Source organism: Leptodactylus fuscus, chromosome 7 (assembly GCF_031893055.1).
Source record: "Leptodactylus fuscus isolate aLepFus1 chromosome 7, aLepFus1.hap2, whole genome shotgun sequence".
Classification (NCBI taxonomy): domain Eukaryota; kingdom Metazoa; phylum Chordata; class Amphibia; order Anura; family Leptodactylidae; genus Leptodactylus; species Leptodactylus fuscus.
In genome coordinates this window covers 101,691,082-101,717,851 of record NC_134271.1, presented here as the reverse complement: position 1 = coordinate 101,717,851, position 26,770 = coordinate 101,691,082, and the positions used below count along the sequence as shown (strand labels likewise).

The 26,770-nt window shown below is 39.6% G+C and overlaps 1 protein-coding gene across 2 annotated transcripts in view; it reads right to left on the bottom strand.

The window, feature by feature from the left end:
- Positions 1 to 26,770, bottom strand: part of KIF26A (kinesin family member 26A) — a 129,391-nt gene that overhangs the window by 890 nt on the left and 101,731 nt on the right. For both annotated transcript variants that reach the window (XM_075282627.1, XM_075282628.1), the window contains exons 6-15: positions 14,469 to 14,678; positions 13,503 to 13,596; positions 12,812 to 13,074; positions 12,386 to 12,569; positions 9,750 to 9,909; positions 8,104 to 8,266; positions 3,509 to 6,740; positions 3,143 to 3,333; positions 1,892 to 1,912; positions 1,095 to 1,245 (exon numbers count right to left, since the gene is read on the bottom strand). In XM_075282627.1, the coding sequence (XP_075138728.1) occupies positions 1,095 to 1,245; positions 1,892 to 1,912; positions 3,143 to 3,333; positions 3,509 to 6,740; positions 8,104 to 8,266; positions 9,750 to 9,909; positions 12,386 to 12,569; positions 12,812 to 13,074; positions 13,503 to 13,596; positions 14,469 to 14,678 (4,669 nt within the window). The remainder of the gene's footprint in view (positions 1 to 1,094; positions 1,246 to 1,891; positions 1,913 to 3,142; positions 3,334 to 3,508; positions 6,741 to 8,103; positions 8,267 to 9,749; positions 9,910 to 12,385; positions 12,570 to 12,811; positions 13,075 to 13,502; positions 13,597 to 14,468; positions 14,679 to 26,770) is intronic.

Below are 26,770 nucleotides of genomic sequence, written 5' to 3'. Positions count from 1 at the left end.
TACATGCACTTTTGAGGGTCAGAACATTTTTTTTTTACATTTGAATATTCAAATAATTTCTGTATATTTCTTCATTGATTGATGGGTTTTATTTCTATTTTATTTGTGCATGTTTATTTCTTTTTTTATTTTATCTGAAAAAACGCAAACTAAAGAGGAGGGGGGAAGCATTTATTTTTCACATTTTTTTTTTAATAGGGAGGAGTATTTTTCAGTTTTTTATGTAGGGAACTCATAGTGTTCTGTAGCTGAGGGTGGGGTCAGAACTTGTGATATGGGCGTGGTATTGGAGTTTTTTTTATTTTACCTTTTTTTCTACTTACCTGTTTAACTTATTTTTTCATACATTGTGCCCCCCATAAGTTTATACATGTTTTGCTGATTTTCCATGTAAGTAGAGCTGAAACATTAGCTCCAGTTACATGAGGAATGCCATCTCCTTAGCTACACTGGAGAGCTGACCTGGGTCTTCTAGGACCCAGCAGTTCCCAGACAGCTCCCTTCTTCTGCAGCAGAGATAGATGTTGACCACCCATTCCTATATATAGACAATGGGAGACCAGTATCTTGTTAATCATAATCTTAAATGACAGCCAAAGCTAAAGAGGTCACTCTTTCCACTACCTAGGGGCACTAACCTTTTGGTTCCATATAGGGCTTTTAAAGTTTCCCAAGAAGCCTCTTATATTGCAGGGGCAGTCTAACAAGATGTAATGGATAGATATTAGAGATGAGCGAGTACTGTTCGGATCAGCCGATCCGAACAGCACGCACGCATTGAAATGAATGGACGTAGCCGGCACGCGGGGGGTTAAGCAGCTGATACGAACAGTACTCGCTCATCTCTAATAGATATATTAGATAATTGCCATTAAAAGACAATTATTAGGGAAAAAAAAGTTCATAACCAAGTTTTTGAGTGAAAGCATAATTTGAAGATTTACTATAAATGTATCCAATCCAGTTAACATATCGATTCTGTCACCACATTAGCTGTAAAAACGTCATTTAGAACTGGTAAATCTTTAAGAAAAGCAGTATTTCAGCACATTTTACTATCACCACATGTGTACACATTGACTATCAATACTTACATTCTCCTCTCCACTTGTTGGGATCCATCATTAATCGAGCCTTTGTCTCCTCTAACTCATCTTTCAACATCTCATATTTCGCCTTTACATCTTTGATTCTCTGTTGACGTCTTTCTGCAACCTTCAGTTTGGTGTTGAAGTACATCAGACCCTTAAGAAAATAGATAAAGCATGTTATCAGCACTGGAAAGATTTCAGATAACATAGTGATTACAAGACAGATATTTTTTACTTTCTGGTTGACCTTAGCAGGCTGCTGTATATGGTGTATTTTAATTATATTAAAAAAATTATAAAAAAGGTATCTATCAAATACAGACGCTTCTGAAATGAATTAAATCATGGTTTGTTAATTAACAAAAATTCTTGTGGTGGAAATAGATAAGTAATAAAGTAGAATTTTTGAGCAGATGTACGCCAGTGTAGTAAGATAATGGACTATTTTGCTTTCTCTGTCACATTTTATCAATTTGTTTCATTAAATGATTTTTTCTAATTCACTAATTAACTGAAAGACAAATACAAATTTACAGAAGCGAGCCAATTAAGCAGCAGATATATTGTATAGGAATTCAGTTTTAGAAAAAACATGACTATAATGTAAAATGACTCTAAAAATCATACTAAGACCGTTTACTTTTAGGGAGATGTCTGAGTAATTAGCAATTAAGAAAGAAATGGGTATGAAAAAGGAACATTTTAAGGAACATTTCAGAATCAAAATTTAACAATCATAGATAGATAGATAGATAGATAGATAGATAGATAGATAGATAGATAATAGTTACAATCCTTACCTTTTCCATATCCTGGAAAGGCTAAAATAAAAGTAAAAAAAACCTAATATTAGTCAAGTTTCCATAAATAGTAACTCAGAAAAATACACAATCCATGTCAAATTATTACAAAAGAAATGACTGGTCTACTAACCAAGCCACATTCAGACATCTTTAATATATCTATAGTATATAATCTATATTACAGCCACAAATTCCAGGTCATTAGACTGTCTGAATAAGGCTTTAGCTCTAATAAGTCAATGTAAAAATTTCCAATACAATTCCATGGCAACCCTTAAAGGTATTTTACAATCTGTTTTTCTTAAAAGAGTCCATTGAAAAATAAGTTAATTACAGGTTTTTCCACTGCTGGAACCGCTAGAGATTGCTGTAATTTGTGGAGGAACCTGGAAGGAAGTATGTCATTTGCCTATAGCACCCCCACAGGGGAAATAATATATTACTCAATATCCATTGAAATCAACAGTCTCCCACTGTAATGCGGCAACTAACACTGAATGTCCCAAAATGGTATTTCAAAATGGTTTTCTAAAGATGACAAACCCTTTAATCCAAACATCCTGTAACTGGAATCTGAGGAGTAGGCTGGGAGTGGGCTTTAGACTCTTAAGATATTATTAACACTTCTATGTAAATACTCTACCACTTGAGATGGCATTATTGGCACACATGGACAAACCTCAAGCTTAGAAGCTTAGCAGTCACTTTCATTATGGGATCAAATCCACATGCAAATTTTCTATCTACAGTATACACATGCTGTCATTATCTATATACATTGAAACAGACATATTTGCAGAACCTCAAAGGCAATTGCGCAGTTTTCAAATTATAATACAATAATTTAATCGAACTGCTTTGGTGTACAATAAAATAAATCATGATGTGATTATTATATTACAGATTCCTAAATGGGTTGTCTGCCCTTCTTGTTAGATGGGGTGTACTATATTGGGTGTTTCACAGTAACGTTTAGGTGTAATTTGTGCAGGATCTGGGCCTCAAGACTTTACTTTCCCTACAGCGCCACAGCAGGAGAAATTAAGAATTACACTGACCCCAGTGAAATCAATGGGTTGTCGATGTGATACACCAACATGGTGAGTCCTCCAAAGCAATGACGCACTTTCTCTAACAAAGGTCCATAATGAATAACCCCCATGTTTTAATTCAGAACTCCCTAATAGTTTATACCTTCAATCTATATATATATTATATAATAATGACAATTAAAATATATCTACTGACCTCTGGCTCTTCACGTTTGTGTCTCTGCAGCCGTTCTACATCATCAATCTCGTAAACCTTGATTTCAAATGGTTCTTTTAAAGTGCCAGGCAGAGGTGGGAGATCGACCCATTGGCCTGTGATGTTATTCTTTCTGCCAACTGTTGCAGTCTCAGGGAGAGGTGTAGGTATAAGCCGCCTACGCTGAAGACCTATGGAAAAAACAACTTTTTAGGGCTTGACTGATTAATTTATAGTCAATAAAATCAATCCATTAAAGACAATGGGATACTGATAGGGCATACAAGATAAACACAAAAATATATCAACTAACAAAATGATACAAAAAAGTGGGTATGGTTAAGAATGTAATGTAATTTTTATTACCTCTTTTCTTTGGAGACTTTAAACTCCTCAGTCGTCCAGAAGATGACATTCCACTTTCACTCATTGAGTCATGGGCTGAGGATGCACTTCCAGTGGCTTCACTATCCCGGATCATGCTCTCGTAACCACTGCTACCACTGTGATAGAAGAGGGCTGTCCTTCCCATTGCAGGAGGCAGCTCTCCACTTAACACACTGCTATTATCACTGCCATGTCCACTGCTGTACCTCTGGGGGCGCCTTGGAGCTGTTATTTTACTATAAGGTGAAGGTAGAACAGGAGCCTGAGATTTCTCATCACTAAGGTTAATACCACTGTCATTTCCACTATCAGAGTCTGTTGACCCTCGGAAGTGGCCAATTTTCCCGGTACCACCCGAAGCCAACTCATTGACACGGTTGTTGGCAGCCCTTAATGCTTGCTTGGTGCCCATAATTGTTCCTCTTGCAGGTTTACTATTAGCACTCTGCACTGTTCTTGAACCTGCCTTTCCACTAGGAGGTATTCCAGAACATTTACTGTTTGACTGATTAAGAGACTTTACAGAAGAACTTAAAGGTTTAGACCCATTGGTTGAAAGGCTGCGGTTTTTGCTTAGGCTTGTTGTAGCTTTCTGGGAAAGAGAACTCTTGGCCTGATTGCTTTTGGTGGAAGAGCTGCAAGAAGGTGGTGAGGTAATTGTATTAGAGGCTGGTGGATTTCCAAGTCTAGGCACTGTACGGCCCGCCTTATTGATGTTACTGACATTGCTATTATCACGATTCCCGCTTGTTCTTGAACCAACAGATGTTAGACTTTCACATCTCTCCAGAGACATATGGCTTCCATAACGCTGAACAGACTCAGACTTGTTGGATTTATTCTTTAAGCTAGATACCGCCTTAGGCAGTGAATGGTCACTTTTAGCGGCTCTGTTGCCAAGTTGTGTTTCAGAATCTTCTTCTAAATTTAAGGTGGACCTGCTATAATCAGCTCCTTCTAGCCTGCTAAGACTATTAGAGTGAAGAGGATTATTTTTATGATCTAAGCTAGACTTTCTTACCGGAGGAGCGGGAGGACCAATCCCACCTGGTCTTGGCAACATACTAGTTTTCTGTGGTAAGGTCTTTCTAGCTCCTGACAATTTTAAACTACCATCAGAAAACATGGCATCTGAGGCTCCTTTGATCCCATGCTCACTTTGGGAACTGTAGTTTGTTACTACACCTAAAGTTGTGGCACCTCTCCTTAGTTGTGGCACTTTTGTGAAGGGCTCATTCTTTTTAGTGGAAGGTTTAGGATCCACTTCACAGCCATCTACCACGCGTTGTGAACATCCCAATGTTGTATGGGATTTTACAGCCTTAGGCAAACTGGTTTGTGCAATTTTTGAGCTCTGTTTGAACTGATTGTCTGTAACCAGAGTGGATGCTTTTGTAAAAAGTGTGTGATTTTCAGTCCTTCCTTCTAAGGAGTTATCCTGTCGCACTGCCCATGGGTCTTCAAAGATGCCTTCTTTGCATGTTAATGCATTAGCATGTGTTGTGCTTGAGGTAGACTTATTTTTCCGAGGAAGACTAGAATGGATCGTTTCCACTGAAATTGTGCCCCAGGTGCTACAAGCTCTAGGTTGGCTAGTTGCTTGATGAGCAGTTGGCATAGCTTTGGTTAGCTCAGAGGTCTTAAGGCTCTTCTCATTGCTAGTATACATGATACCGGAACTGATACTGTCATTGTCCATTTCAGAAAAACAAAAACCACTATCATTTAGAGAATTTTTAAGATTCTTGCCAATATGAACATTTGTGTTGTCTATATCCAATTCCAGACAGTCCAAAATTTCATCGCCTTCATGTGATGAGTGTGGAATTAAAGTGTTGTATGCCTGTGCTCCATCACTTTTAACGGTACAGATACTCACTTCGCTCAGCCAAGAGCTTATAGAAGAGCGCCTGCTGCTGATTGTACACTGATCCTCAGATAAGGGAACCACAATATCAATATTAACACCAGCAGTGGTTATCTGTGAGGTATAGGCATCAAACTCATCATTAATACTGCTTATAATACTAACTGGTCTAGATCCAGATGCAAGAGCCTGCAGAGAACAGTCGCTGTTAAAGCTAATGATGCTGGACGGTCTTCCATTATCAAGCATACCACCGATGGACAGTTCTTCAACGACAGTGAACACAAGTTCATCTTCTCCATTAAGCTCAACAGGCTTCTGCAATGTCACTGTTGTGGTTACAATATCACGATCAAATCCTTTACCTTTCACTGCTGAGCAAATCCTGCGTACCTCAACTGGGCCGGGCTGTTTAGGAGTGCTTTTCATAACCGGAAATGTGCTGCCTAGTAAATTGTGCTTGTCCTGGTTCCTTAATCTGCTCATTCCCACAGGAGGTGTCCTGATACCACTACATGATTCTAAGCTTACTTGAGAGGTTGTTTGAGGAGGTGGTGGTGCAGGACTTGGGAGAGGTCTTTTTGTAAGGAGGCTTTTTTCTCTGACTGATGGATCAGTAGATAATTTTGGTTGTTCTTTGAATTTACCATTACTTAGTAATGGATCTTTTTGCCTTTCTGTGATTGTCAATTGATCTCCATTTGAGACACAGTCCAAACGTGCAGTTTCAGCTTTGGCATGTTGTTGAGGGTGTTCATGTGTAAGTTGAGGTGAAGTTGTTTCCAAACCTGAACAATTATATGGAAAAGCAGACATAACATTGCTACTCTGTCCTTTCCTGGGTGAGGGTGGCAGTTTTTCTTGCTGTGGCATAGAAGGTATATTTTCCTGGTAATTCATGGCTTTTGCGGTAAGAGCTGTTGAGGCAAGTTCTTCATAGAGGAACCTGGAAGGATTTTCACTGCCATCAATACACTCAAGTCTCTCTTGTAACTCAGCAAATGTGTTGCATTTTAAGTGATCATTATCAGAACTCCGAAGATTGGATAAATTATCTTTGCTCTTTTTCTTAAGAAGTGAAGGAATAATAGGGACAAACTCTGGAGGACCCTCGTTATCGGTCAGATCTTGGTCAGACAAAACTGCCCCATTTGGACCCACGTAGATGACAGTGTCACATGACTGCTCACTGCTGGAAGAATAATCCGGATCACTCTGCATTCCAAGTGCAGGAAAATCGGGGTCAAGTACAACTGTCCGTGGGTGAAAGGGTCTCATGTGGTGAGGTCTTCTTGCTCTGCCCTCTTCACAAGAGCTTTCTCCTCCAGATGAGCTGGATGCATACTATAAAATCAAGAAAAGGGCAGTATGCTTAGAATGTGACAGCTGCAGTTCTTAGTATCATTCACTCTTTGTGGCATAAGAAACTGAGAAACTTATCTAAGGTCTAATGGCCTTCTTCTTCTAACCACTGCTGAACCTTACCCAACCAAGTACAACAACAAATACTACAAATAGCTTATCCATTTCTTATTATAACCCACTAGTGATCCTGTAAATAGCTTATCCATTTCTTATTATAACCCACTACTATACTTTGCAGTCAATCATGTGTAATAAAGTGATAAAGACATGCTCATAATTTTGAGCTTGGATGTTTGAACTTATTTAGATCTGGGTGAGGAATGAGGTACATGGAACTTTATGCGTCTTATAATGCTGGGGGCTTGCACAGTGAATTATTTTGAATACATTTAAAGCAGAAGCACGACCAGAAAGGGGGCATTCACACTTGTGCTCATGTCCACCCTGTGTCATTCTGCCAGGTTTCAGTCCTCAGCCCCAGCAAAACTGGACAGGGGTCGGCTTCCCGTCAAACTGTTTTAAAACCCATTCATTTGAATTGGTCTTAAAAGCAAACCACCGGTGTCCGCCTGCAGCCTCTCCACAGAAAAAAACTTTTTTTTTTGGCCGGACGCAAAGTCAGACATGAAGTCCTTTGTGTCCGGCCTAAAAAAAATGGGTTCCCCGCAGAGAGGCCACAGGCGGACACTGGCGGTTTGCTTTTAAAACTGTACGACGGGAAGCCATTCCATTTTCGCTGAGGATTAGGACAGAGGCCTGGCGGAATGGCAAAGGGTGGACATGGACGCAAATGTGAGCGCCCCCAAAGCCAAAAAGGCAGCAGAGGTTGTGCAAATACCCCAGTATGGAGTTGCCCAGCCTAAATGCACGGCACTACAGGCTCCATTGGCTGGTGTAAACTATATACAGTATTATTTTATTTCCTGAAAACAAAGCTTCTAGGCGAGGACAGCTCTTTATACATAACTTTTTTGTGGGGAAGATTCAATTAAATTGATGCTAGAGTTGAACTGCACATGCACTTCAATGTGAGTTGTAATTCAGTTCTGTATAAAATGAAGTCATAAATTGGCACAAGGCCTTCGTGTATGAGAAGTGGGAAACACATGGTCAATTATATATATTAGAGAATTGCTTACGTAGTATATTTGTTGATAAGTGGGGGTCTCCGAAGCACATACTGACAGCTTACTCCTAAACATAGGTAATCATGGTACATTTCCAGAAAACCTCTTTAATGTTAGAAATCCCTGGACACTATAATGTGATTTATACAGGGGATGATTTATAATTCAACTAATACATTTTCCTACAGAATGTACAATAGAGAGAACAGACTAACCTTGGATTTTTTCTTTTTCATTCGGTGAATCCTTGAAGCGAGCTGTACGGTGGCGAGGGATTCTGGGTAATTTGATGGAGAGTCTGAGATGTGGGCAATCATCGTTGTTCTGCAGTTAATATTCCCCAGAGATTCCCTCAGGAGCATAGTTAATTTGCTGTCCCTATTTAACAAGGGGAAAGGCGAATTAAAATTCTGCGCTGGGCATTTGGAGACATTCCTTTTGTTATTTCAGTATTGTAAGGGCATGCCAACAAGCAAGTAAAGGGATTACATTAAAAATACCAGCTGTTTGCAATGCTATAAATGACAGCAAGTTGTAATTTAACCTGTCCAGTCTGCAATAAACTTCAAGGCAACTTGGTTAATGCCCTTGCTGGCAACTAAGGGATTAATTATTTCCATTTTTGACACCAGTATTTGCAAACAATTCAAGGAATGAAGCCCGTTAATGTGGCTGAGATCCATGCTAATCATAATATGGCTGGAGAGCACTCGAGGAACCTGCGTACTCAGCAGTTCAATGATAGAGCAAATTGGAAATGGTTCAAAATAAGCTGCGTCTATAATGTTTGATTTAACGTCTCTTCCACTGTAAACTTCAGCTAAACAACTACAGACGTTGATGGATTTCTTAAGTCATGGGACATAATGAAGCCAAAGTTACCGATAGACAACTGAAAGGAACACACAAGGCAAAACTTATACATTGCTTGAAGCTTAGAGACAAAGTGCATATGTTTTGCCTGGAGTGTTCCTTTATGTTGTCTATAGATATTAGTTTGGACTCCTCAAGCCCTAAACTAAACAAAACACATTCCTTTTGCATTACGGAAGTGTCTGTATAAGACAACCTACTTACATATATGAACATCATAGACTACTAACAAAGACACAATTAGAGAAAAAAAGAGTTCCACAGGAAGGAATATGGCAGCCGAGTGAGAAAATGTGAATGCAGATCATTGGGAGAGCATGGAATAAGGAAAATATGAAGGAAGGGTCAAAATAATCATACTTTTAAGGTCACAGCTGTAGGGGGTGCAGAGGTAGCAGTTGCTACTGGGCCTATGAGTCTCATGGGGCCCAAATGCCTCTCTACAACCTCAGTTTTATAAATAAGGGGTCCAAATGCCTCTCTACAACCTCAGTATAATAAAAAGGAGGTCCAAATACCTTTCTACAACCTCATTACAAATTTTGAATTAGAGCGAGGAACTTCAAGTTATGACTCTACACAGTATTGTAAGCGGGCATTTTTTCATGGCCTGTGGGCATGCGCAGTCTGCTCTGCCCAAGGCCCAGAAGTTACAAGCCTCCGCCGGAAGAAGTGCCTGAAGAAGACGCTGCTGACGAAGATGGAGGCGACGCTGCAGAGAGTTCTCTTGCAGCTTTGGGGATGAACTCAGTGCTGTTTGAGCACTGGGGCCTGTCCCCAGTGCTACGAAAGAGCTAATTTGTATACTGAGAAAAACCAGTATTGTAGGCGAACGGCGGCGCAGAGAAGACGACGAAAGGTAGGAGACAAATAGCCTTTCTTAAGGCTATTCCAACGTGGTAATTAGAAAAAATTGTGTCTGAGTGATAGGATCCCTTTAAATAATTTGTTCAAAGACTATTGTAGAGAGAAGCTACACTGGACTAACCTGTATGGGATATGCTTGGCTCCATTCACAAGGGCTAATATAACATTACCCAGAGCATTCAGAGATAGACAGAGGCCTCCTCCCCCATCACGACTTTTACTTAGCACTTTTTCACAGCTCCCAAGGTCAATAAGGTGCAATCGGCTTCGTCCCCCAGACACTATTCAAAGAGAAAATAACATATGCATGAAAAAAATTGAGGAATTCCACTAATATTCATAATATATGTGAATGAATACCCATAGTAAGCGAGATGGGGTTTTTTTTTTTTCAGAAACTGTATGTATTTTTGATATCCTGCATTTACCATGATAATGATGTAAAGATTCTATAGCCATGAAGTGTTTGCTACTCAACATCTCTGGAGGGAAGTACAGCACTTGACCTTTCAATACTTTACAGCCTTACAAAGTTCAGCTATTATTTAAACCTACAGCCACTTCCTTCCATTTCTGTATTCCCCCAGTACACATAAACCTTGCAGAATCTGCAATTCTACTGTTCAGAGTAGGAAACGCCATTGTTCTCCATCAACCTGTTAATAATGTTAATTTTTTATGCACCTGTAACACAAACCAAATTTATTGCTTCTTAGTGCAAAGTCTATTTATGTTCTACATTTACACATGGCCCAACTTACACTCAAAGGGGAAGCAGTAACATAATCAAAATTGTCCCCTCCTGGTGCTGGCCCATGCCTTTGCCCATTGTGACACAAGGTCTGCTAAGTTTTTCATAATGGCTGAAACAATGTCAACAGGGGTGAACCTGCCCCTTTCGCCGCCCGAGGCGAACGACAGAAAGCCGCCCCCCCCCCTGGAGGAGGGGGCAGGGCTTAGTGAAGGGGGTGGGGCTTATCGCCATTTGCAGGCAGAGAGCAGGCACGGAGAGGAACTGCTCTCTGCCTGAGCGTGAGGGGAGGCTGCTGGAGCAGCGCAGCTCCAGTGGCCTCCCCAATCCACCGCTCGGCGCTAAGCCAGTCCAGTCCTGGACTGGCTTAGGTAAGAAAAAATGCCGCCCTCCCTGGGGCCCTGGCATAGCGCCGCCTGAAGCGGTCGCTTCAGGTCGCCTCATGGGAGGTGCGGCACTGAATGTCAAGGCAAAATAAGGTCATGATTTATGTGACTTTTGCCCAGTATCTTCAATGAAGGATAATTCTGTACTGGGCTACCTTCCTTAATGCTCACCATAGTAGTGACACAACCTCATAATTGTTCTAAATCCTTACAGAGTCAACATAAATTAAGCTTAATCATAAACACATAAAGAATGGGGAATCTGGTAACAAAAACAGATCCTTTCTGTCTGACACCAATATGTGCATCTCAATAAATTAGAATATCATCAAAAAGTTCTGGACTGTTGCTCAGTGGTCAAAGGTATTTTCAGATGGAAGTAAATTTTGCATTTCATTTGGAAATCGTGGTCCCAGAGTCTGGAGAAAAAGAGGAGAGGCCGCTGTACACAATCCAAGCTGCTTAAGGTCTAGTGTGAAGTTTCCACAATCAGTGATGGTTTGGGGAGCCATGTCATCTGCTGGTGTAGGTCCACTGTGTTTTATCACAACCAAAGTCAGTGCTGCTGTCTACCAGGAAATTCTACAGCACATCATGCTTCCCTCTGTCCACAAGCTTTTTGGAGATGGAATTTTATTTTCCAACAGCACTTGGCACCTGTCCACACTGCCAAAAGTACCTGGTTTAATAACCACAGTATCACTGTGCTTGATGGGCCAGTAAATTTGCCTGACCTGAGAGAATCTATGAGGTATTGTCAAGAGGAAGATGAGGGACACGAGACCCAACAATGCAGATGAGCTGAAGGCTGCTATCATACAACCTGGGCTTCCATAACACCTCTGCAGCACCACAGGCTGATCCTCCATGCCACATTGCCGCATTGATGCCTTCATTCATGCAAAAGGAGCCTGAACAAGTATTGAGGGCATTTAATGGACAGACATTTCATTTGGCCACTACTTCTGTGTTTAAATATTTTTCTTTTACAGTTGGTCTTATATAATATTCTAATTTTCTGAGATAATTACTTTGGGGGTTTCCTTTTGCTGTAAGCCATAATCATCAACATTAACATAAAGAAACACTTGAAAAAGTTCACTTTGTTTTAATATATGTTTCACATTTTCAATTGAATTACTAAAAAAAAAATACGTTTTTGATGATATTCTAATTTATTGATATGTCCAATCCTACGGACACTGCTCCCTTTAAACTGTACAGTCTGGAAATCAAAGAATGGGGCTCCTTGACCACATTACAGGTGTCTTAAAGGGTTTGTCCAGGATTAGAAAACAGGGCAGATTTCTTGCAAAAACAGTGCCACACCTATCCATAGGTTGTTTGGCGTATCACATCTCATTCCTATGCACTTCAATACCAGACACAACCTTTGCAACGATGTGGAGCTGCCACTTTCAAAATAAAGCAGTGATATTTTTCTAATCCTGGACAACCCTTTTAATTCCTTTCTTTCCAAAGCAAACAGCTTTGAGGAAATACTACTTATGAGTTAATTCCTATTTAATCAACACTCCTCGGATATTGGACCACTGAAGTAATAGTGCAACAGTGATTCAACTTTTTTGACTCAAAATTATGCTTGATCCCAATACTTACTTCCTCCTTTTCCACTTTTTTCCATACGGTACTGGTATATATGAAGGGTGAATAGCATATGCGAGTTCCTCCTGTCTTCTTCATCACAATCCACCTTACTGGTACTTCTTGCAGCAATGGCAGCATCAAGGAAGTGAGCAGCCTTTTCTGCCGTCGGGGCTCTCAGCTCGCTCTGGTTTTGGAGCTGAAAACATGGGGGAAAAAAATCACTTAATTAGGATAAGGGTGCACTTTCTTCCTCAACTGCTGAACTCTCTGGGGCAATCAGAAAAACAAATATGGATAGCTAGGGACAAGGGATTCTAGCTTTTAGGCAAGACAGAGTTTCATCAGGTCTATAATGGCTAAAAAGAAAGAGATTCTTAAGAAAGTCAGAGATTTGAAAATAAAACGTATAAATAAATAATCCATGGAATGCTATTATACCTGAGTTCCACATATAGGATCTTCTCGGAGATATACCCCAGGGGACTGTCCGTCTTGAAGGCTACCACTGGCTACTTCAGCTAATAAATCCTTAAGGTTTTCATCTTTGCCATAGATTTCAACAGCAGATACCCGGATTGAGAAGCGAGTTCCAGTCTTTTCTCTCCTCTCGTTGATTAGTTTGAAAAGCCAGGAGATTGCGCAGGGTATAATGCCGAGGCTTTGTGTAGAGGCATCTTTGCCAATCATCGTATACGTCTTACCTAAAAAGGAAGTGCCATTAGATGACAATGGAGTCATTTAGATGTAGAAGCAACCGTTCATTGTCACACAAATCTCAAACTGCAGGCTAAAAATATCATGGCCAATTCCCAAAATATCTGGAATCATTTTCTTTCTAAGAATCTATTCCGACTTTTCGAGAAACAAAAAAGATTGTTGTTTCCATAAGACATAAATATAATGATAAAGTACAAAGACGAGGATGTAACATTAATCCAATGGTTGGGTTCGGAATTTTACAAATTTCCAGTTGATTTCATAACATTTCCAAAGAAATGAATTGAAGCAAGTTTTATAACTAATTAAAGCTATAATCTATTTGCAGTCACTACGTTTGCTGAACCAGATTCCTACAGCATGTAATTAACAGACTGACATATAATTAACTGTAACAAATCTGGGAGCTTACCAAGCTTGACATGACCGAAGCAAAATATGCACCCATCTGCACCATTCACAACAGACTGGATCACTTCTGCAACGGTCCCAGAGCAAACTTCAGCCTACAGTAAGAACAAAGAAGAATTTAGATACAAGACATAAATGTTGAATTCTATATCTTTGGTGGCTTCCATAATAGATATTATAATTGGCATTTTGTGAATGATGCCCGAAAATAACAGTGTAATAACCCAACTCATCAAGACTACACTGGGATACTACATCTTGAATGACCCTAGCTTAGGGTAGGCTTCATTTTTCCTCCTATGATTCATGTGAATGAATAAATGAAGGCTGCCATCCTTCGACTATAATCTTAGCAAATAATAGCAGGGCACACCATCATGATAATGGCTTCTCTCCTCTAAAGAGCCAAAAGGGATGTAGCAAATCGGTCTTCTAGACACTGTATGGGTAAGATGTATGTGGGCTTTATCAACTAACCCAGTAAAATGAAGACAAAAACAATGAATCTATTCTTAGTTTATTTAGAATTATATCCTTCAGTCTAAGTGATCCGAATATAAGAAGTTTTTTTTTCAATGTGCGTTAACACTGCGGCAATCTATGTATTCCAGTGCCCTTGTACCATTAGTAGCACTCATGCCAATTAAAATATAGGACATAAAGCTAAAGAAAGCAATTTGACCATGTTTGACTTTCATTTTACTGGACTGAATCTATAGAGCATAGACTGACTCTATAGAGACTATATACAGAGCACCAGCAACGTAAATCATAAAGGGCAACGAGAGTCAAGTTATTGATATTGACTTGGTATGACCTAGCTCCTTGAAGAAATAAGTCACATTCTTGGTTTTCTTTTATATACAACCCTTATAGTTAATAATATTAAAACAAATATGAATACAAAAGACCAGGGGCATAATACTGAAAAGTGGTTCGGTAACATCTTTAGACGTTCTTGACTTACCTGAGAAGCGTCTTGAGGAAACACAGAATCAAAGGCAAACATCTTTGGAGCAGCAACAACAGCTCTTCTGTGGCCTGATATGGACTGACCACAGGTAGACGGATCATAAAGAGTAATCTGCTTTTTCCGTGGATCAACTTTTAGAAAGGACATGGACTCAGATGTATCATGACTTCCTTGAGACGGACAGATCCTAACCATGACTTTCACCTGAAAATGCATCAACCACAATTTTTAGAAGGGAGTTCTAGTAAGTAATATGGTTTAGTATAATTCAATATCATTAACTCATGCAACCTCTTAAGATAGATCATATGAAGCATTGCAAAGCTACCATTGAAATAAATGGATTTCCATAACTGAGACCTTCAGAACAAAATAATCTCTGTAGCCCCCCAAAAAAATGAAGGTCCTGAAACAAAAACCACCCTCAGAGTTTTTTACTAGGGGATTTGAAAATGGATTTTATAAACTAGACAAGTCCATTATGGATAACATGAGCATTTTGCAGTAAAAAAGGCTCCTATGAGTGGATGGAAAATGAATGTCCCTGTTATAAGGTCTTACACATTTTATCAGTCATATGTGAATTACAACATCATAGCATGCATGCCTATACTGAGTCTTTAACACGCCATTTTACAGAATTAATCATCATAGAAATTGTAATTTCTAAGGTCAAACATAGCCTGCAATCTCATCTTCACAAGTCGCCTGGAGCCTAAGTACTGAATTCTATATGTTGTAAAAAGACTTTATAATCTGAAAGGAAAAAAAAAGGAATGTTGAATCTGCATTACCGCATGTGGTCAGGAAAATGAATGAACAGAAACTCTCAAGTGTATATTAAAGAATGGAGCTTATGCAGCGGCAGTCAAAGAAGGTATTCCACCTCCGTCTGATTTACATCTACGTGGGAATAATTCTCTATAGCACTCACATCTAAGTAGCCAATTATTTTCTCACTTTCTATAGTCACCATACTGAATCTGAAAAGGGGAATATACAGTAGGTTTAAAAGACATACTGTATATAGATGGATAGTTAGATAGATACTGTAGCTAGCAAAATAGGACTGGCCTTACGTTGGGTACTACTGTGCGCCATTCTGTCTTTTTGTACGCAATCTCCATATATTGTAAAGTCATAAAGTGCAGAAATAACTATACCTTGAAGTGTCTGATATATGCATCATACAGTATGGTACAGTCCCAAACATTAGCCAAATAACCCTTCCATATAGTTGCCTAAATAAATATGCTATACAGTGCCATCACAACACATACTGCCAAAAGAACATATAGTACACTACAGTGCTTAAAGTGGTTTTCCTACTAACAACACTGACTCTAAGTTCCCACCTGCGACCAGTTTCCATTCTTCAGATCTGCTTGGAGACCTGAAAAATGGAAATCCAATCCACTTAGAAAGCAGTTACCTGTGGAAACCTGTGGACCCCATAAACTATAATGGGGTCCACTGAGTTTCCACCGAAAAATGCAGAAAGAAAAGTCCTGCTTGCTTGCATTTTTCAAGCAGAGTCAGAGACAGAATTCCCGAACATAGAGTGGGTGCAGGTATGAATCCAGCCTTATCCATTATCTACAACAAAGTTAAGCAACCTTTGGCACTCCAGCTGTTGTAAAACTACAACTCCCAGCATGCATACTTTCTCTACTGTTCTTGGAACTCCCAAGGAAGTGAATGGAGCATGTTGGGAGTTGTAGTTTCACAGCAGTTGGAGAGCCGAAGGTTGTTGACCCCTGATCTACAGGATGGGGAGACAGATCACTAAGTCCCTTGTGTGAATGGAGAAGAAATGAACATGCATGACCATTACATTTGCTTCTACAGGACTGACAGAGATAGCCAAGTATAATGATGCACCCAGAGAAGAATGGAGCAATAATCATGTATACGCACTACCGCTTGGGGTCCCAGTGATCATGCACTTATCCTTTATTCCATAGACAGGGAATGTGTTGTTAGTAGGAAATAGATAGTTCAAGTTTTCAAATAGTACTTAATATTAATTCGTAATAATTCATATTATGTTTCACAATGGTTACAGGCTTGAATGGATTACTAACTTCAACAGATAAGTAGATAGATAGATGATATGTGAAAGGTGAAAAGCCCAAAATATCCTTCCAGCCTGTTGTGTTTCACATGTCACATTCATTTGGCTGGATGCATAATAAGTGCAGAGGCTTTCAGTATACTCCTTGCCTAGGGGCTTAACCTCTGGCAACACCGCAAATGAGAAAAAGGAAAGTGGGAGGGGGGATACAGGACAAAGCAAACAAAGAATAAGTAGACAGTGATTATCTATAATGATTATTACCAGGGTGTGAATACTTTATTTTGTCCAGTTTAATTCCAGTATTGTGTAACCCCTGCATTGCCGACCTGTACTAAACACATGATTTAGTATTTCTACTTCTATCTGTCAAGGGTTTTGGTTTTTTTAATAAGAATTTTAATTTTTATATTCCTATTTAAAATTTCTCACAGATTGAATCATACAGCAATCTGTATATCAATCAATACATCACAGCAGGGTGGGGGCTTTAATTAATAACATACATATACACATTTTTATATATGCTAATTTTGCTTGACTAGTATACACCAGAGACTCTATTCTCATATCTCTTGCATTTTATGACTTTGTGGTGAAGGCACCAAATCCATCTCAAGTATCTTCTATATACATTTAATTACTTGCTCTATACTTGGAGAAACCCAGATTTCCCCAGCAGCCCATCTGCTGCCTTTTAATATATGCAGAATTAAGCTCCAAGGTTGCGTGAGCTGGTTTTACATAAGAGTTCTTATTGAGGAAGGTCACAGGTCTAAAGGTGCATGTCAAGCCTGAGCTCCTACTTTGTTCACAAACCACTTAACATGTTGATAAAAACACAATGCCCAACAGGTTCATCTTCCCTAGAAATGTCAGGTTTCTACTGTAAAGTAAATGACTACAATCTAAATAGCTCCAAAATTCTGAGCCGAATAATGTCTTAATGTATCATCTAGTGGTCGAATCCTTCGACACACAAAGGGAATGTCAAAGATTTGATAAATTTGGCAAAGAGTAAGGATTGTAGTAAAATAATAATAATAACCTGCTTAATTTAGCGGAGTCCCAGGTCCTCTCCTCTGGTCCCTGCCAATCTCCCCCGGCACGTGCATATTAGTGTGACTGCTGTAGCCATTCCCTGAACTCATTGGTCATGTGTCATACAGTAGATGCCAGGATCACTGCATGAAAGTGAACGACCTCATGGCTCAATGTGTCAATCCCATTTAATGCAGTGCCGCAGCTACCTGTACTACATTCACAATGGTTTCATCCATTAAGTAACACAGCTCAAGGTAATTGTGACAGTAAATGAATGGTAAATTCAGAAACAGAATGTTATATAACAGATGGAAGGGTCTATGGAAGCGCCTTCAGGGCAGTGCAATATTATTGCAAAATATCTAATGCAGTATGTATCATGTCCACCTAGTGGTCTGTAAGGCTATCTAGACAATCCAGCCATGTTATATGCCCCAAATAATGAGATGCCGTGCTCCACGTCTATGTAGCAAAAGTATGTGGCAAGGGGCAGCCCTTTCCTTGCTGCTTGTTACATGCATGCATTGGAAGGCAATGATCATGAGTAGAGATGAGCGAACACTATTCGGAACAGCCGTTCCGAATAGCACGCTCCCATAGAAATGAATGGAAGCAGCCGGCACGCAGACTTTGCCGGCGGCCGTTCGCTTAATCCCCCGCATGCTGGCTACGTCCATTCATTTCTATGGGAACGTGCGATTCGGAACGGCTATTTCGAATAGTGTTCGCTCATCTCTAATCATGAGGTCTACAACGGCATAACTCTTAAGTTATGGTTGGTTGGTGCACTGTGCATTACCATCTTCTGAGTATATGCTGAACCATAAACTGTTCAAATAATACACTCATACATTGCTTTCTTAAGTTACTTGCCCCTGTCTCATGTGACATGTGATGTGCTATGTACAACACCACAGGCTGCAAACCTACTACGACTACCCCTAAGAGTGTGTATGTGTGACTGTTACTATGTTTTCATTCACCACCCTGCAGCTTTGACACTCAGGGTGATTACATAAGGAAATTCATTATATTTCTGAAAACTTTAGTCTATATAAGAATCCATTAATGTTTTTAATGAATGGCAAAACAATTATAGTCTGCCTGCTCTTGAATAAAGGCACAGTTCTGAAAATGGCAACCTCTGTTGGGAGGAACCTTTCAAATACTACCAAGGACACTCCTAGGAGTTTTCAAGGAAGCGACATTGTGACTTGTAAGAACGTGCCCTTTCATTACAGTCATGTATTGCACTATGTCTGAACCGCTGCTCTGAAGTTACAGGCTAAGTGTGAGCCCCTTGTAATTACAAGTGTTCCCTGGAGGGAAGAAGGTGAATTCATTTCCTGGGCGGTGTGGGAAATATCATATTGTTCCGGCTTTGTTTGTAGTAGACAGGGTAATGCTCTGTGCTGCAAGATTTCCAAATTCAAGAAGATTTTATAATGCTGCCCTTCACAATATATACCCATTGCCATGTAGGAAAAGACAAGAGTAAGGTTTTCAATCATCATTCCTATACTCCCAATTGCTTAGTTTTGCAAAGACACATCCTCTGCTCCCATACTGTTGTATATGTATTTGACATTCAAAGTTTAGAAAAGCTTGGTGGCCAGCGATGTGGTAATTGTAATGACTATCACCCAAACTGGTTAGTACTCAGTTTTCAAGGTAGCAAATATTAAAATTGATTGGATTTTTGGAATAAGTAGAAGACTGATAGAGTATTTGTGAATTTGTCATCTAATTTAAGAAATTCAGCAATACCTAAAATAATTCCAAGCTAAAATATTGAAGACCTATCCTAACTATAAATCACTAATGCCAGATCTGTGGGGGTCTGACATCCACCACCCCAATCGATCAGCTATTTGGCAGCAGCTAAAACACAGAATGGAGCATGAAGCAGAAAGCTCTGTTCTCTGTAGTGACAACTGAGTCAATGCAGCTTAGGTCCCGTTCAAATAAATCAGAGCTGATCTGCAGTACCAAGTCTGGCCAGTACGCGGAGAACAGCGCTGTCTGCTTCCTTGTCGATCAGTTGCTGACAACAGCTTGGTGGGGTACTAGATATCAGATCCCCACTGTTATGGTATTGATGGATAGGTTATCAATATGTTTATCCCAGAAAACCCCTTTAATTATTGGATGAAAAGTTTATATGATCAATTCACAAGTCCATCATTGTTTTGTCAGTATGGCTGCAAAGACTATCATTACTAAGACTACCAGGATGGATTGTGCGAAAAATCATCTCAGCTATGGAGTCTAAAGCTTTAGTACAGCAGACTTTGGTTGAGTAGCACAGAGTTATCTGTCAAACCGAGGGACAATCTGGTACTATTCATGGTTAATTGTCCTCCTTGCCTATAATGCTGCACTATTTTCTTATACCTTTAGCTCAGCACCACTCCATGCTTGCTGGATGTATCGGGAGCTCACAATCAAGGGTGCGGGCATTAAATCAGGGTCACTGGTTATATTGAAGGGCCACAATAGAGGAGCTTGTTCCTTTATATAAGCACTGATGGGACTATGTTATTGCAGACCTCGTTTCAGACAGAATTACAGACTCTGTCACTCATTTGATCTGACACCACGTAACAGAGAATACTTGATAAACCCGGCCAGATTCCACTTCCATGCTGATACTTGTAAACTAAGAATCAATGCTATATTTTTCTAACCAGATTTTTGTCAAAGGTCAAAATAAAGTAGTAAGTTTATAAAAGTATATCTTACAAAATGAGATGTTAATATTTAAAATAATATTATTAATGATAATATTGTAATATACATATGTAGCTAAATGTTTTGAGTTTGTTGGAGGCAGCAATTCTTTTTAAGATAAAATAAAATATTCCTTTAATAGTCCCACCATGGGGAAAGTTGTTCCACCATGATAATCCATTAACTATCTACAGGGTACATGATAATACTTTGATCTTTGTATGTCCCATCTCTGAGACCCCATTGATCATGAAAATGGGAAGCTTGTATCCCATATTTCCATGGAATAGTGGTCACACAGGTGTTCAACGTCTATAGAAGTTCTGTAGTTGGCCAAGCACTGTGCTCTGCTGTCTCCATCAGTTATGAGGATGAAGGGACCAATAGCCTGAAAGTATGAACATCCATCAGAGTCCCAATGGTGGATCCTGTCAATAGGTTATAATTATGTTTCTGACATTAAAGAGATCGTTTTACCACTTACTGATGAGTTATTATGTTGAAACCCCTTAAATTTCAGGGCAATGACCTATTTAAACTAGTAGCACAGAGTAATAGCCAATGCATACTACCAGATCATGTATTATAGGACCTAATATGTCTCCATACAGTACATTCATATAACCAGGGCATAGCTATAAGGAGTACAGAGGTAACAATCACTACTGGCTACAACATAAGAAGACATCAGAATTATTATTATTTTATACAGAAGGGTATAGAGGTTCTCACTGATTCTTATGTACTGTAGTTCATGAGAAGTTCTATTACATGCATATTAGGTATGAGCACCTTAGGGTGGCATACAGTGCCTACCGGTACATCTTCAGGGATTGCCACATGCAAAGTCCCTAATTGTTGACCAGTAAGCCAGGATAGATCATTAAACAGAGCACTACCACAAAAGGATTTTCTTTCTGTATTCCTCAATGGTTTTGTGTGCATGAGGCCTTAACCAGATGAATTAAAGGGGAAGTCCAATTTTATGTTATTATGACACATCACACGGACATATCAAAAGAACCTTATGTAACACCAGCTCCGATGGAATTTTCTGACATCTCTATAGCAGGTCAGAAAGAAGTATTAAGGCAATGGACAATTAAAAAAAATTCACAATCCCGCTAGAAATGAAAAAAGCAACATAAAAAAAATATTCTGAAAGAATAACAACAATTTGAACGATGCGTCTAATAAGGTTCTCTTTGTGTAGGACACATTTTTCCCGTCCATATGAAGCACAATATAAAAGCTTTCATAAAAAGTCACATTACCCCTTCCTTATGCGTTAGCACTGTAGAATATACCGCCTAATAGAGTACAATGCTCTCTTTCCGCTGCGGCAGTGATATGAATTGGAAAAGGCAGTCCTAGAAACTAAGTGAGCCTTAAAATAAATGAAATTGCTGCTTCAAAAGTGTATGTGCATTGTTGGTGACAGATTCAAGGCTGAACGTCTATAAAAGCTTCATGAATTTTGTCTGGCTCTCCTCTTATTCTGCGCAGACTGTGGTGGGGGGTTTTTTTTTTGTTTTTTTTTAACCTTGAAGTCTTTCAGAGGTGTACGGTGAAAAGTCATTCGGGCTGTGTGGTGAACAAGACTAATTAAAATTCATCTTCACTTGGCTCGGGACCACACAGTTTCCTTCAAGATTGTTAAATGACACTTGTGAATACGGGATCTGGTAAGAATAATTAGGAGACACCAGATATTAATGAGAGATGCTACTTTTTGTATCTAACAACGTTATGTTAATAAAGCACTAGAGACAGGAATAAGAAGTGTCCACAATGTTCAAGGTTTAGTCCGCATCACCGCATTGATCATGTCGAAGTCCTTTCTCCAAACAGTCCCCATTCTTTCCATAACAATTTTGCCTTGGTTGAACTCAACTGAAGCCATTAACAGAATAACCTACTTATAACGTCTTGGCTAGATTCAGACCCAGGAACTACAGTGCAGCCAGGAAACAGAGCCAACCACCGAGTCAATATGCTTCTCCCTATGCCGTATATAAACTACACGTCTAACTTTGCCTTAAAAAAGGACCAAAAATCTTTACTGCATTCTGGTGCCCTCACGTTGAGAATTGTTAAAAAAATATATGAACCAGCATAAGATAGTTTGATAAGTTTGTCACAAAAAAAAACACATTACCAGAAAAATAAGCCAAATCAGAAAAGTGGCTTATAAATCCCCTGGTGATAAATCAGCCCCAAGGTGTGTACTGTTAAGAGCATAGCCTGCACTTCTGATCATTTAATGACCTTGACATAAAACCATAGAAAACATTGCTACCATCATCGCAACTTGCTACGACAAAGTTCCATCTCAATAGGTGGTTTCATTAGCACCGTGTTACAGATAGGTCAACAGAGCCACATTCTCCAGAATCCTCCAACAACAACCCTTGCTGACCAGATATGTTCTTCCAACCTTGATGTTAAAATTACAACCAGATCAAGAAAGCCAACAGGAGCCTTCATGTACATCTACCTCTTCTACATGCGGTTGGTCAGATAGGGTCTTGGTCCAAAGGATAGGATAGATATCACCACCACAGTCTTTACTTCAACCAATCCGGTCCTAGACTTTATCAGTGTCAGAATACTATTAGGGGCACATAATACATTCAATATAAATTTTAACAGAATAAAAGTGACATGTTTCAGAGAAAAGTGCAGAGTACCTATGTGTGTGTATCAGGCATCTTTCCTGAGATTAGTTGATGGATCTGAACTGTTGTACACAGTCTATTTCTTCCATACATTCAGTGTATAATTGCAGCTTTCTAAGCTAAATAATGCTAACCGAGTCGAGATAAATGGGACCATCAACTCCCCTTTCATTGCTCTCACGCTTATTATTAGATTACGGTGCCTGGGCAAGGAAGAAGAAAATTCTATATTGATCTCGACCTTTACTCATCATTTCCATCAGCCGGCTGCCTCCAGCATCCAGAGTATAGATATTCTGAGTACACTTCTCTAATGTCAGCTTTTTAGATGTTCCTATGGATGTAGTAAATGCTGAGATCCCACCATATAAAACAGCTCTGAAAAAGCAAAGTCAATGCACCAAGGTCATCAGCATTATTCTAACGAGAGCTTTCAAGAGAGAAGGGAAAAAACAGTCTTTGTCAGTCGTGCTTAACCATTTCATAGCCATGAGGTTTGTCAGTCCTATGTCTATCAATTATAAAGTATTTAATGTCAACATGTACTGCAACAAATCCTGCCCTCCAGTAGGAACCAATCATGAAATGTTGTAATGTTGTCAATAATTCCATATGTTTATGGCATATAGTATTTTGCCTGGCCAGCCATTCACTATTGTGTGATGGAGGGAAAGTGACAACGTGACGGGTTTTGCTACTGGAGATGAGCGAAAAGTAAAATGTTCGAGGATCGATATTTGTTTCGAGTAGCCCCTCAATATTCGACTACTCGAATCGAATATCGAACCCTATTATAGTCTATGGGGGGAAATGCTCGTTTCAGGGGTAGGCAACGTTCAATCAAATTATACTTACCAAGTCCACGAGTGAGGGTCGGGCTGGATCCTCCATGCGTCTTCTGGCTCTTCATTCACTCTGCCAGGCATCGGGCCTGGGCAGAGCCGACTGCATATGCCCGCACTACAAGCGGATATGCGCAGTCAGCTCTGCCCAGGCCCGATGCCTGGCAGAGTAATTCAGAGCCGGAAGACGCCGCGGGGAAGCTGCACGGAGAAGACTTCTAAAGGTAGAAGAACCAGCATTGATTGGCCGACTGTATAGCATTCGGCCAATCAATGCTGGTTCTGCATCGAACTTTTAAATTCGAACAGCGAGTGGTACTCGATCGAGTACGAGTATTTCGAATACCGTAGTATTCGATCGAATACCTACTCAATCGAGTACTACTCGCTCATCTCTATTTGCTACATGTCGGGTTTTGCTGTCCGCTTGAAAAGTCGGACATCTTTCGGAACAGACAGTTAAGGACACCCACGAACAGTAAAAGAACGCACCCGATGTCCATTTAAATCAATGCAAAATGTCACGGACACAGCTAGTGTCCGATACAAATGTCCGCACAGGATTTTGAATGGACATTAACAGCGGACACTAGCTGTTGGACACTGACAGTAGTGTGAACGTCCCCTTAGGGTTACAGTCAAAGTGTAATGTGCCACTCCTGGGCCCCAATGCTAAATCAGTAATAGGGCCTCATCTTTTTATAATACCGATGTCTTCTCATGTGACAGAGGGGATTTTGGGTCCCATGGCCCAGGGAGTGACTGGTACGTTTGCACCCTCTATAGTTGTGCCCCTAGTTAGAGACTAAAATAACTTGGATCCTGATTCAGCCGCAGAACCCAGGGCAAGTCGCTGATTAACCCCATTCATCTGCGAGTAAAAGCCATGACAGAACCCTGAGGGCCAGAACGTGAAGAGGAACTTGAGGCAGAAGTCCACCTGAAATTCCTCATCACTTTCTGCCAAGTGAACATACCCTAAGTAAACCGGTCAACATTTTTATATCCAAAACAAGCATATCTTTCCCAAAATTATGTTATTATAAGTCACAGCTATAAATAAAAAGACAACTGGAGGGGCTTTTTCCTTTAAATAATAAAAAGGCCAGAAAATTCCATATTAAAATGAGTTTTGCAAAGCAACTTTATCAGCTTTGCTATACCCAGCACTCTCAGCACTGCTACACGTGAAGGTACATGTAGGTACACGTGATTCTAATCACAATATTTGACAAAATATACAGGATCAGACACAACTTTATCAATTCTAGAATACTATGACCCTCATTATTTCACTTTTCTATTTAGAATTCTTCTGCTACTTCTTCATGTCCTTTAAGATTGCCTGCTTTACTTTAAGATGTTGTCTTCGGCTCACACATCCCAATCCCCAATGAGGCTTCTTCATTACTTTGCTGCAGCATCAATCTAATTAGGGATGTCTATGCTCGGTGCCAATATGTTCCATTCCATATAATCTAAACTGACAGATATGCATAACCCTTACAAAATTGGTTTATGAAAGATATTTCATACAAGCTGTTTATTTGCCGGCATGACCCGCAGCTGGCAGTTTTATTCACTAAGCTAAGACATGATCTTATTGTGTGCTCTCATTATGAGGACTGGGCATCGTCAGGATAAGGGGATGTGTAACTTAATAAGATTTCAATATCTATGGGTATAGGAGTCTAGTCAGTGCCAGAGCGGCAGCTTTCTATTTACTCCACTGAATAATAATTGGCCGGCAGGATGCAGTTAGTGAACAGGATCTACTCTCCCCAAAGATGACAATGCCAATCTGTTGTGACAATGGAGAAATACATTATACAATGCACGTCCTGCATTTTAGCTGAGCTTAATGCATCAGTGATCAGCGGCGCACTGTTACAATGCTGGTTTTCCGGTTTTATTTATATATTTTTCTGCACAGTGCTGATATTGCTGAATTGCTGGAGAGAAAATGACATCCAATTAGTAAAAGACTAATGTAAATTGCTTCGGAACAAAAAAAGAAGTTCATCTTCAGACTATAAAATTATACTGATAAGCAGATAATAAATTGCACCAAGGAACGAGATTTGAAGAGGATGTCCCATTAGGTCAACCCGCTTTCCTGGTGCAGATTACTTTCGATCACAAGTCTAACTACATGCTCTTATTAAAATCAAGTAATATATAGCTGTCCCACATCCTTCAAAGATAAAGGGGTTTTATGGACTATAATTATTAATGATCTGTACTAAGGATTGGCCATCAGTGGGGATTTAAAGGGATCCTATCATTGGATAACCTTTTTTTCTGACTAACACGTAGGAATAGCCTTAAAGGGGCATTTCCATGTACATAATTATTTTTAAATTTGTAGATAATTAAAAGTTAAACATTTTTGCAAATATAAGTAATTAAACATTTTGCAGAGTTTTAAAGATTTTCTCTAAATATCTTGTAGTCACAGTCTTGTTGTCTTGATCAGTTGCCAGTGGATACGACCATGAATGCAGGAACTTTCTAAGGTCAGAAAATCAGCTATGATTTCCTTATTGTAGCCGGGATATCTCCTTATGTATGTAGTGTCCCTGCCTGTTCCTGACAAGACCAAGACCATAGAAAGTTTCTGCACTAGTGGTCATAACCATTGGCAACCAATCAAGATAACAGACTGTCAGCACTAAGATGTTTAAAGAAAATCTTTAGAACTCTGCAGAATTTTTAATTACTTATATTTGCAAAAATATTTAACTTTTAATTATCTACAAATATAGATATGATTATGTACATGGGAATACCTCTTTAAGAAAGGCTATTCTTTTCCTACCTTTAGATGTCTTCTCCGCACCGCCGTTTGGTAGAAATCCAGTTTTTCTTCGGTATGCAAATCAGTTCTCTCGCAGCACTGAGGGCAGTCCCCAGCACTCAAACAGCACT